General features: G+C 35.4%; 2 protein-coding genes across 2 annotated transcripts; one reads left to right on the forward strand and one right to left on the reverse strand.

The window, feature by feature from the left end:
* The first annotated feature begins 1,172 nt into the window (after positions 1 to 1,172).
* Positions 1,173 to 2,263, forward strand: LOC110417622 (uncharacterized). Its single transcript, XM_021430076.1, has one exon. It carries the CDS (start codon positions 1,291 to 1,293, stop codon positions 1,765 to 1,767), a length of 477 nt encoding a protein of 158 aa, XP_021285751.1. The 5' UTR covers positions 1,173 to 1,290; the 3' UTR covers positions 1,768 to 2,263.
* An 8,908-nt stretch (positions 2,264 to 11,171) lies between these two features.
* Positions 11,172 to 11,933, reverse strand: LOC110417623 (auxin-responsive protein SAUR50-like). The gene has a single exon (XM_021430077.2). It carries the CDS (start codon positions 11,826 to 11,828, stop codon positions 11,514 to 11,516), a length of 315 nt encoding a protein of 104 aa, XP_021285752.1. The 5' UTR covers positions 11,829 to 11,933; the 3' UTR covers positions 11,172 to 11,513.
* Positions 11,934 to 12,833: the final 900 nt, after the last annotated feature.

The raw sequence follows: 12,833 nt of genomic DNA on the forward strand, positions 1-12,833 counted from the left end.
CCCATATGATTCATAAATACCATCTTGAATTGAGGAAAAAACAATAATTTATATTAAAAAAATACTGTAACATGATTTAATTGTATATGTAATGAAAATAATTAGTATGCATGCATGAACCTGCATGTTGTGTCTTGTTTGGAACTGAAATGGGTTATATAATTGTTATGAATATGGAGGAGGTTGTGGAGGCAAGGGAGGTCAAGGTCAGTCAAGGAGAGTTTTATAGGATTTTGAGAGTGATACAGGGTTTTGCATTTCAAGGACAAAAAGAATCTTATCAAATCATATCATTATAAACAAAAGGTGAACAATAATCAGACAGTCACCACACAAATTATATATATTTCCATTCCCCTTTTTTTCGTATATTTGTTGAATCCATTTTCTTTTGTGCTTCAACATATCAATGCGAATATATCACCCAAAGACTACTATATATATATATATATATATATATGTGTGTGTGTGTGTGTGTGGAAAAAACACCCAAATTAAACAATGGATTGAAACCAATGGCTTGATACCTAATAGTTGTTTACTGCACATTTAGATGATGGGTGCTGTGCCTAATCACATAATGGATTCTATGACTAAAATTTAAAAAGGGAAAGAGGTGAAACTCTCACTTTTAAGGAAAATAAGCCCCAAAAATACAACTTCCAACCATGTGCTTAAGACATTTACTTTACACTAACTAAGCAAGTGTGAATTTTTTTTTTCCTATGCTTGGGAGAAAATCATTATTAGTATTATATATATATAATACTTTCTACCTTCATGTTACTCAATAATGCTAAGTGTTATATGGGCAAATGTCATTGTCCAAGCTTGCATTACATGGTCCAAAGTCAAAACACAATATTTTGGTTTATCATTCCCATGTTTTAATCTAATTTTATAAATTTCATTATTATTATATATAAAAATTGCACAATTGTCAAGAAAGTAAGAAGCTAACTAAACTTGAAAATTGAAATTATATTGATAAATTAATTAAAGAATTGATTAAAGCTAACTAAAAGTCATACCACCTTACCATAGATCACATGGCCATCAGACCAACAGAAACAAAAGACACAATCTCGTAATTATCTGCGATTCCAAGGGCAATTCTTTAACCCTTACCCTTATAATACCTCCCTCTGCCATAATTCAACTCCGAAATTGAAAAAAGGACTTCTAACGCCACCACCAAGTCGCTCGAACACTCCTTTCACTTTTTCTCTCACTTTCTCGGAAATATTCTCTTTTCCGATTGCTTTTTCTGTCTCTTTCTTGCAAAAAAAAATGTCACATGGGATAGGAAAGTGCCAGAAAATCCGTCACATTGTCCGAATCCGACTAATGCTCAAGCAGTGGCGAAGGAAGGCCCGCATAACGGCCAGCAGCAGCAGCAGCAACAACAATAACGGACGCGCACCGTCTGACGTTCCTGCTGGACACGTGGCTGTCTGCGTGGGCACCAGTCTCAGGAGATATATCGTACGCGCTACGTACCTTAACCACCCAATCTTCAAAAAACTCCTCGTACAAACCGAAGAAGAGTACGGTTTCAACAACGTAGGACCGTTAACCATCCCATGTGACGAGTCGTTCTTCGAAGAGATACTCCGAGTCGTCTCCCGATCTGGCTCATCAAACTCTGGCCGCTTCTCTACTTTCGAAGATCTTCAGAGATGCTGCCACGTTGGCATGAAGAATAAACTCGGGTTTTTCAGCGAATCTCGACCGTTGCTTCACGGCGCCGATAAATCGGTCTACTAAAAAGGCTAAAGCAAGCCAGCAAAAAAGTTACAAACACGTCTGGGTCGACTCGGCTGAATTACCCGAGTTGGAAGGGCTAACAACTATATTTTGAAATTGAGTTTGTTAGTATATAAATTTATTATTATTATTATTTACTTGAGTGAATTAGTGGGCAATTTTTAAGTTTTTTTTTTTTTTTACGTTATGATTATATAGTTGATTAAGGAGATGGCGAAGAGGGGTTGTTTTCACCGAGTCATCCCATCCCAAGTGGAGGACAGTGAAGAATGCTAAGCATAATTTATTATTATCTCTTGTAAATCCAGTGACTTTGATTGACTAATTCTAGGAATTTCAGAAATATAAATATATATATATATATATAGTATGTCACAATTTATAATTTATTGCCTATTACTATTACTGAATTTGTATTCTTTTCCAAGTTGAGTAACTTTTTATTGTGCAATATAACAAAAAAAAAAAGACGAATAAGATATTGTTCTTTTTATTATACTCATTTTCTCTACTTATTTTGTAATTTTCATTTTGTCATATTATTACTATTATTCCTATTATTTTTACTTTTGTATACTTATAAAGTGACACTATGTAATTAAATAATAGTGTATATGTATTATACATTAAAAATATATCAAATACTTGAAGCGCGGATCAATATACCTTAAATTTGATTCTTATGAATACCCAATGAAGGAATGAGAAAGCACAGTCAACTTGGATAAAGATGATGTACACTGACATTTGAAATTTACTTCAAAGTAATGATAAAAAGAGAGTAAAGTAAGTGTTTCTTTTTTTTTTTTAGTGTTTGATAGTAAATATTAAATTTGAGGTAAAGTGGAAAGAAGAAACCTGTGTTTAGTCACGTCAGAGATTACATCCTAATCTTGTAGATGAAACTTTATTAGGGTGGATAAGATTAATGTACTATGAGTTGCGGAAAAAGTGTGGGGGAGGGAGGGAATAAGAAAAGCAACGAAAAGGAAAGAAAATCCATGGGGTAGTACTACTACTACTGCTACTACTTTGTAATCATGGCAGCAACGGCTTCTGCCAATTACTATTATGCTATGTTGCGTGGTTTATTCATCAACCACCATGCGGCAAAAGCTCACATCGTTTATGTTTTGGCTTCCACGATTCTTCCTTGCAATGAAGGCTCTGTCTTCTGTTACTTATAATTTCAAATGTTAATTGATTTTCTAGTAAACCAAAAGCTAAAATATTATACTAATCATTGGACGTCAAACGTAAGTAGCAGTGATGGAAATTTTCAATAATAATAAATGTGATGGGTTAAAGTGTAAATTGGATCATGACTAGTTTAGTTGCTTGTTTGCACACTATCAATCAAACTGAACTAAACTTAAAGTCTTTGCACGTTATTTATGAGATAAATAAAACTTTGATAATGATATTAATACACGTTTTAAAATTATTTTATTATTTTTTAATTTTATGTTTCAATAAGTAGCATATAATATGTTGTTTTTAGAAGTAAAATATATGCGGTTACAAACTCTTAAATCAAAGAGATTTTAAAGATGTATATTATGTTAAAATACAAAACTAAAAAACATATAAAAAAATAAAATATAAAATATATTCATTTTTTTAATTTTTAAATATAATTATATATGAGTTTATTAATTTTTTAAATAAATATATTTTAAATATATAAATAATATTAATACCTAAATATAAAATATTTAAAATATTTTTTTTATTCTTCTTCTTTCTTTTAAATCATCTGGCAACCAAATCTAGTCATGAAAAGTTAAATCTAGTCAGATCTCCTTGAGCTCTCTTAGGGAGCAGCGTGCACTCCTTTAGGGAGCCCCAAATTAACGCTCCCTTAGGGAGCGCTGTCAGTTGCGAGTGGTCAAATAAGAAGAATTTTTTTTTACAAAAAAAAATAAAAAATTATAATTTATATAATAATAATTTTTAAAATTAATAAAAAAATTATTAGATCATCAAATTAATAAACATAATTAACTTATATATATATGATGAAATATTCTTTTAAAATAAATTATTTATTTTAAAAATTAATAAATTTATGCGTAATTATACAAAAAATAAAAAAAATAATATATTTTATCTAAAAAAATATAAAATGACTCCTAGATGCGAACCTTTTCAAGTGTTGGTAAGGATAATTTTTAATTTTTTCGATTAATTAAAATGAATTTTGTCCCTCGGGCGGCGGCCGCCATATTTCAAAGCTGAAAGCAGCTTTATGAAGGAAACTTTGATATTCACATGCATTCTTTTCATTATCGAGCCGTCTGTCAATCAATTGGATTAAATAATATTTTGGATTAGCTTTTGCTAACGTTATTGTCATTTCATTTCGCTCAAAAGGGGTCACAACTGATAAGATTCCATTCTTGTTGAAAATTATACTCGCCTAGTTTTACGAAATCGACAAAACAACACCAAGATTACCAAAAATTTGCTACGTAACTGAATGCATGATTTATCATATATAAACAAAAATTAGATATTTACTTAACAAGACCAATCAGGTTCAATCTATAATTAGATGGCTTAAGCATTTTCCTCCTTAATTTTCCTGAAACGTATCAAATGGAAGAAACAGTATTCATCAATCATTCAATCAAGGTTTGGAGTATCATTTTTGGTTTGCAGGTGATGAGAAAGGAATCATAGGAGCCCATTTAGTCGATTGGTGGGCTTGACTTAGGCTTTGCCTAAGCCCAACTTTGTTATTTTTCTCCAATTTGAACCAAGCCCGAATCAGAAACCATATGAAATCTGACTGATTCAGGCAAGTGACAGCTGAAACGAAAGCTTGTTCATAGTGCAATAGAACTAGTCATCCGACTTCATTGTTTTTGCATTGGATGCTGTTAAGGTCTTTGCATGTTTCCTGCTAACGCTGCAGGAAATATTCTCTCTGCCCAAACGAACGAACAAAAAGAGGAACACAAAATCGCTGAGAAGAAAGAAGCTTGGACCTTGAAGGTTTTTTTTTTCTTTTTTTTTTTTTTTTTGGGGGGGGGGGGGGGGGGGGGGGTGGTGGGGTTGGTTGCTCAACCTATCATCTATCTCTCTCATTCGAGTGAACTTTTATCATTGAACCTTAATTTGTTTTTCTTCTGATTGCATAATTTCTGCTCTAAAGAAAGATGTGACAAGAATAGACCGTTCATGTTCAAGCATTCAATGTATCATTCAATTGTTACTTTGGTTACAACTACACAGTGAGTACATGTACTCTCTCTTCTTTGATTAAAAATGGAAAAATGAATATAGTTCAATGGGGATAGATTGAGACGCTAGAATAATTGGTTTAGAGGCTGCTTAGGAAAAAGCATGGGTTGAGACACTGTTGTGAGGCAATATGGGGTCGGCATGTTGGTTATGATGGAACTGCATCTGTCTAATCACTGAAACTTGAGTAATTGGTTGGTAATGTTGGGTCAAAGATGAATTGGGCCAATGACCAGCTAAGTTTTGATGGGATAATGTTTGCGCACTCAACCTTTAAGAATTAATAAGACTTCTGAAATGGCCTCTGCCCTCTGGCATGGAGATGGGTCCTCCCTGATCGTGAGGATCCAACATATCCAACTTTTATCATAGGGTCCATTCCAAAAGGCCCTTTAATTCCTTTCAAACAGCTTTTCCAAAGTTTTTTCACCAACTCATGAACTCTCCCTCAGTCTCAAAGGATTTTCAAGTGAAGAAGCTCTAAGATTTTTCAGATACTCGAGGGCTTTCAAGTAATCTAAGCCTGAGCTTTTTCTTAATGGTAATTGGGTGCATGGTAGTGTCATGCATGCATGATACCCACGTCATGACGGGGGCCACGCATGTTTGTACATTAAATTCTCCAGTTGTTAACTAGACGTCGAGGACAGGTCACGTGCTTCTCATCCGCAGCTGAAGTCGTGCTGATATGGCCTGCAGGGGACGAGGAGTTGCATAACAGCCCACTTAAAAGATTTAACGGCAGACTTCAGCCATAGTGTGTTAAAGCGGATAACGTTGAATCCACAGGGTGAACGGAGGTGGTTTTATCAAATGCTCTGACAGAAAAGCGATTTTTGTGGAAAAGAACGACAGGCACCAACCAGTACAGATTCGTACATAAAAACTGTTTTTAATAAGACAATTTTGTCCCTACCGGTTCAGAATCACTCGCGAAGGGGTCCCCTGGTTTCAAGTCCGGGACAATTTTGGTAAAAGTGGTAAAGAATATTCCTACTGTGAAAATGATGTTGCACCCCTCCCTCAACTTGTTAGATTTATTTTTCTTTCTTTTGCAATCCCTTTTTTGTACCGGCGACACCCACACACTTCTTTAATTAGATGCAGAACTTTAAGCAGTTTAAGTAGATGATTATCATGGACCGACTTCTATTGGCTTCGGCAATCTGCTAGCCTAGAATGCAAGCATCCTAGCCGTAGAATGATAGAGATGGAGACCTTACCAAGTTATTATCATCAATAGCATTTATGCACCAAGGGACCCCATCATCAGGACCCTTCTCCTTTTTCCTTTTTTGCATTTCTATCTATGGATAGGATTTCCATTTGAATTTGTAAGATCAACATCTACATGAATGATTAAAGTTTTTAAAATTCATGTATGGATAGGTCTAGGCTTGTCTGAACAGGTTTTATCTCTTAGAGTTAAGATCTATGGTACGTATACTCAACTTTTCCTGATTGCCAGTCCTTTGGCCATGAACTCCATATATAATATTACAAACCTGGACAGGGAAGACATTATGTGGATATATAGTAGATAATGGAAATCACGTAACGAAAGGAAGAAACCAAGCTTTGTTGATGATAGAGGAAAAGACAAGTTTATATCTTCTCTCGTCTGGTATAACCTAATGGTTGTCGTAGATTTCAGTTTTGTAATTTAGGAATTGTATGGAGAAGAAGAGAGCATGCAGAAAATACTGAAAAATCAAGCAACCAACAGATGATAAAAACCCCACAATCGGTCCGACAATGCCCACTCGTAGTATCTATTGCAATATTTTTTTGGAGCCCAACATGTCTTCCCCACAACGTATTCCTAACCAGTGGTTCTCCTTACAAGGAAAAGACCACGGGGTACAACTTGAAAATAACAACATTAACAATGACGAAAACAAAAACAAATGCATTAAACAGTGTTTGCATGGAATATCAATCTCTTTTTAATACACAAAAAGGGACATCATAACAATCTTTTTCTGTTTTTTTATACGTATATATAGTCCATTAATCTCGACATGAACTTAATCGATCAAATGGGTTAAGGTCAGAATTTGATTCCAAATCCATAAAAAAAGACATACTGGTATATATAACATTGTAGGATAATATATGTCATTTTTGTACGTATATATATAGTTAAAAAATTTTTAAATTTATATGTCATAAAACTTTGTTTCATATATATGTCTATCCAAATAAGGTCATTGGTTTCTTTGTTGGCTATGAGTAGGATTTAAGAGGGTGACAGCTCTAAATGAGATTCTTAATACGCGATTTGCAGATAATGCTAATCCAGGAGATGGTTATATCTTTTGAGGATTTCGAACCATGCTTATCCTGAGCATCGCACATTGTGTTAACAGAGGGCCATTGCATATGTATTATGTATATTATATGAACCGACTGAGTTCAACAAATGCTGCTGTGGTGGCAAAATCAGCTGTATAAATGCAATAATAAGAAGAATGTCCCACCCAGCATTCATCTCCAATGAAATTAATGTTAATAATGTAAAGGGTAGATGTAAAAATATTACTATTTGGAATCACAGTTAAAGAGAAAACCTTCATTTACAAGTTCAGATGTCAGGCTGCTAAGTTTTTTACTAGCTCTATGAGCTTGTAATGACCTATGATACGAGGGTGACCTGAAAGTTTTATAGCCTGCATTGCTAGGAATAATCTTTATCAAATTGTATCAAATGTTCCCAGATATATTTGTGTAAGACAAATCAACATGTCATTGATGTCCTTCCACTTTTACTGTGGATGCATGCTTGAAAGTGATGCAAGTGAGGCAACAAAAAACCTGAGCTGCAGCAGGTACAGGTATACTTAAGAATCATGGGGCATATTTAATTATTAATTTACTAAATTTTGATTGCTGAACTACCTTCAATGTCAGTATCAGTCTCTTCAATACCCCTTAATTTGTTAGGCATACACTTTGGTCGTTGGTATTAATGAAAATAACCTGCATCTCAAGGTCAGCATTTGCTTCAGACAATCGGCCCACTATCAGCATATGCAATGTTGGAGAGAATGCGTCAGGCTATACAAAGCTAATCATGTATGTAGAAAATGATAGTGTATGAATTGTGACTTTGCCATAAACACATAACAAATGGGAGCTATAATTAAACCTTAATATCTTTCTCTCGTGTTACAAAAAAAAAATAAAATAGAACTTATATTTTTCTGAATTCTGATAATGGGTAAGAGAATTTAATGGAGGGTATTGAACTGACAAAGGCTCCTTCCATGAATTTACGTAGAACGTGGGGTGGGGCATCGGAGACAAACTGCAGAAGAAACATGCAGCCAACTGGAAGACTTGTATCTGTGCAGTTTTTAAATTTCCAACTCATTGCTGTAATTGATGTGAAAGACATGACCTCTTTCTCATTAATCAACCTATTGGTACATGTGAATTCTGTCCCCTTCTTAATCAAAGGGGTTTGTTGTTGTGAAAGGGAATCAATAGCTATAATTCATTCCTTCAATCCTTTCCAATGCGATCTAAATAATTTTGATTAGCTAAAACATGAAGGGAGGCAGATTATTAATTGCAACAATAGCATATTGAACAAGAAAATGAATGGGATTTTTGTTAGTAATTCTTTTTCTATTTGTAAGGCATTTGAAAACGGAAATTGAGAAGCAGTACTATTCTTTTTCTTTTTGTACTAGTTCATATAGAAAATGAAGAGGGTAAAAGAACAGTTGGTGTTTTATCGACATTATGATGCATGGGGACCAAACCAAAGGAGGGGAAAGCATGAACAGACACAATAGCTTTCTTTGTTTATGTGTTGGGATCAATTTTAGGCAAGTACTCTGCAGATCTAGTTACAGGCTTGTAGGCTATAAGAAACCAGAGGGACCTGAGCCAGATGGCTGGCCTTGTTATCAAGCAAAATATACTTTCAGTTGGGAGAAGTACACATAACTTTTGGAACTTCCATTCAGGATGAATGATTTTTCCATTTTATAGTTCAAGTTCGACTTTGAATCTTATAAAAGTGAATGGAGGCAGTCAAGTGGGGATAAATATTTTTCCCCTAAAATAATAAATTTCCATGTACCATGTGATACAAGTAAATGTGGAACAAGAATAAATTTTAAGATTCTTTCAGTTTTTTATGTATATATTTTCAATCAGGACAAGTAAGACCCATGAGAGAGAGGAAGGGAGAGAGACCATGGGCAGGGCATGAAACAACACCATAGCAATAATGGTGGGGTGAAAGATATTTTTCTGAAGAGCAAAATTCTCAAATAGATTTGGTCTTAGCAAAAGATATTCTTATGACTGAGGAAGTTACAGAAGCAGTTATATTGAAGAGCTGAGCATTGTCAGTAGGCTTTTGTGGCTAGAAGGAAAAGAGGCAAAAGAATGCATTAATTAAAAGAGAAGAGAGGACCAGCTAGCTAACCAGAGGCAGCCTTTGCTTCCTAACTGGTCCATGTATGGAAAAGCAGTTACCATCAGGAATCACATAAATGAACGGCTCAAGTGTTTGATCATGGTCCCGAGCTTATACCACCAAATGCTAATAATACTCTGTTTGTTGTGAGAAGGAATTTTTTTGCACGTGAGAGGTGGTCTATGCAGTTACAATGCACGCATTGCCTGGTTTTCTCTTATGACTCAAACACTGCCAAAGTGTGGGAAGAGAGAGAGAGAGAGATTTATGCAAGTCATGGATGGGTTAGTTCTTTCATCTTCTTCAGTTCTAACCCCCCAAACGCATGTTAGCTTTAATTTACAGTCTCTTTTAAACTGTTGAAAAGAAAACAACACTGTAAGGCTTGTGATTCAACTGGCCTTTTTTATTTGATATCTAGGGATTATATATATATATATATATATCTGAACAAAAATGCATTCTCATTTTCACTAAACAACCTTACTTAAATGATATAGGTCACCCCAATGGGCAGACAGTTGATTCGACAAAAATGGGAATGCCAATTAGAATTTGATTTGAAAACGAGGTCAATGCATGGTTAATTGTTAGATTCAAGTGTTAGGAAGAGCCAGTCCAAATGCATGAACCACAAGGATTGGGATTTGGGAATGTTCGGAAGATTTTCTGCCACGAAAGGATGAAGATAAGACAGGTAAAATTCCTATGCGAAAAAAGATTTGTGAATAAAATTAAGATGTTGGTATTAAGAGAAGGAAAAGGAGAAATGGAATTTTGGAATATTTAGGTCATGTGACGTGAGAGTTATGTGTCAAAACCAACAGATAAATGCAGATGTGGAAGGGCTGCAGGGCTGGGGATTAGATCAGACCATTGATGCAGGAGGACAAGAGCAGACCCGAATAGTCAATTAAGATGACAATGAAATGGGATAATGCTGTCTTTTGCTCCTTCTCATCACTTCTCCTTCCTTCATTTTTCACTCCTTTTTGGTGTTGAAACATGCTGCCCATGGTGCCTTATATAATTTGCAGACATAACACTTCAATCACATTTTTGGGGTTCAAAGAAAACGAAAGAGTGTGAAACTTCAAGGAATGACATGAAACAATGTGAAAATTATTCTGTCTGACTGAAAATATATATTAATTGGTCATTATCGCATACATCAACTACAGTTTTTTGCTAATTATATATCAACACAAGCATCCCAAGAAATAATACATACTAATACATTGAATGAGAAATTACATATATAACGTACATGCATACTCGAATGAACCAAAAAAGGAAAAGACAAACTCCTTAAGATGCCAGTCCTCTTGCTTAGGGTCTGTCGGTGTTATCACATTTGGTTCCAAACCCATCTTGTTTTCTTAATTTTGAGCTTCTAATATTTACTCTCTTAATTAGCATGAAAGAAAGAAGAAGAAAAAAGTGAATAATGACCCAAGAACAAGAACACTTATCTTAGTTCTTATATTGTACATTGATTTCAAAACTTGGATAATATAACCTTGTGATTCCGTACTTGCTTACGTACCCTACATTCTCTGACAAGCCATGTTGCTGTGGATGCACAATTTAATGTTTTACTTACATATCCTTGACTTGATTTGACAAATGATCCAGTTTCTGTTCTGGCTAGTTAAGCTAGCAAAAGGTTGATGTTATTGTTGCTCCAGTTTGGATGCTAAACAGTGAGAGAGAGAGAGAGAGGATGTGAAGTTAAATAGGTTGATTACCTTGCTTTCATTAATCAAGACCCAACTTCTCTCACAGCAGTATTACAACCACAATCTGTGAGGAAACAAACTTTATACAAATGATTTAACCCAGAAAATTTTAATTCTTGGGTTTAAGTTAGAGTCACTAGTTACTAATTAAACATAAAAAACCCAAATTAATGGGTTCAAAATGGCAAAAAGAAAAAAAAATCGAGAATCACAATGAAGAATGATGTTAAAAAAAAGAGAAGCTAGCTAAACAAATACAATGCTGCTACTTCTCTTGGGCATCTTCTCCAAGCGAACCCTTTCATATCAAATTTTTTTTTCCATACTTTTCATCTAAGCATAGATGTGAGAGAGCGGAAAACAACTTCTTCACAGGGGATAGTAAGGCCCATATCGTGGTCGAACCCGAACTCTTCCTCAGCTCGTCGAAGCAAACATTGAAATTCAGGGTGAGTCAAGAATGAGATGGGGACAATGTATCTGCTTCTGTTTTCGCCAACATAAACGGCAAAGTGACCTTTGGGTACGTCAAGAGGGAGCCCATCTTCGTCGTAGCCATGTTTCTTTCCTAAGCTGGAACATCTCTTGAGAATTTGCTTGAGAACTGCGGTTTGAGGCAGTTTGGATGATTTTCTAATTGCCATTGTTTTGCAGCTGGTGAAAAAGAAAGGTTTTTGTGGCTTGAAGGAAAGGGGAGGGATAAGAGAGTGAAGCAGGGGTGAGAGGGAATGGTGTGGGAGGATTGAGGATTGAGGATTGAGGGGGTATTTATTCATGAAAAAAGTTGGACGGAGAGAAAGGGATAGAGGGCCAGGGGGGTCATGTGGGAGTGTGGGGGCAAAGGACATACCACGGGTGTTTTGGGGTACGTGTTATGTGTGCAAGGACATGGTGGGAGCCAAACCCATTTGCATCTCTATTCCATGTTGGCCCTCCTAATGACAACATGGACCCTCCCTCCCTCTCTCCCTATCTAGGCATTTAGGTTTATTCCACTGATCCTCAATTTTTTCTCCCTTCCCCTCTCTTGGCTCTGTTTTTTGCCTTTACAGGAGAGAGCACTACGCCCCAAACTTACATCTCATCTTGCATTTTCACCACTTGAGCTAAGCAGAAATGGCATCCCCTTCTCTGCTCTTTATATTTATGATATATAGTAAATTGGTTTATGTCGTTATCATCCGGATGCAGATCTGCACTTTTGGCCCCTTGTATAAATTTATTATGTAATCAAAATGGCCGTGGAAGGAAAATAGACTCTGTTACAATATGCTCTAGCAAGTGGCTCTAAGGTCAATACTCAGTAGTTGTACAAGGTTCATTGTTTGCATGTTGCTTTGTTTAGGACCTTAGGTCTCTGTGAAGTGTTCAAGGACTAGATTCTCTCTTTAAGGTCACATCCTAGTGAAAATATTGTGAGTAGGTTTTAACTTCCCCCTGCTCTTTTCCTTTTGTTTTTCCATTGTTTAAAAGGAAAAGAAATGTTGAAATAAGGTTACTAAAAGGCTTCCCCTAACCCTAATACCAACTACCAAGTTAGGCCCCTGCTCTTTGAAAAAGAGGTTTCTCTTTGCCTAACTTGCAATCTGTCTTAGGCTATTTATTTAATTACTACAGTAAGCCCTATCATCTTTCTGTCTGTCTCTCTC

This window comes from Theobroma umbraticum, unplaced genomic scaffold, assembly GCF_002168275.2.
Source record: "Theobroma umbraticum cultivar Fairchild unplaced genomic scaffold, ASM216827v3 scaffold_50.0, whole genome shotgun sequence".
Classification (NCBI taxonomy): Eukaryota; Viridiplantae; Streptophyta; class Magnoliopsida; order Malvales; family Malvaceae; genus Theobroma; species Theobroma umbraticum.

Coding starts and splice junctions, on each gene's coding strand:
- LOC110417623 (XM_021430077.2), bottom strand. CDS start 11,828: ATGGCAATTAGAAAATCATCCAAACTGCCTCAAACCGCAGTTCTCAAG.
- LOC110417622 (XM_021430076.1), top strand. CDS start 1,291: ATGTCACATGGGATAGGAAAGTGCCAGAAAATCCGTCACATTGTCCGA.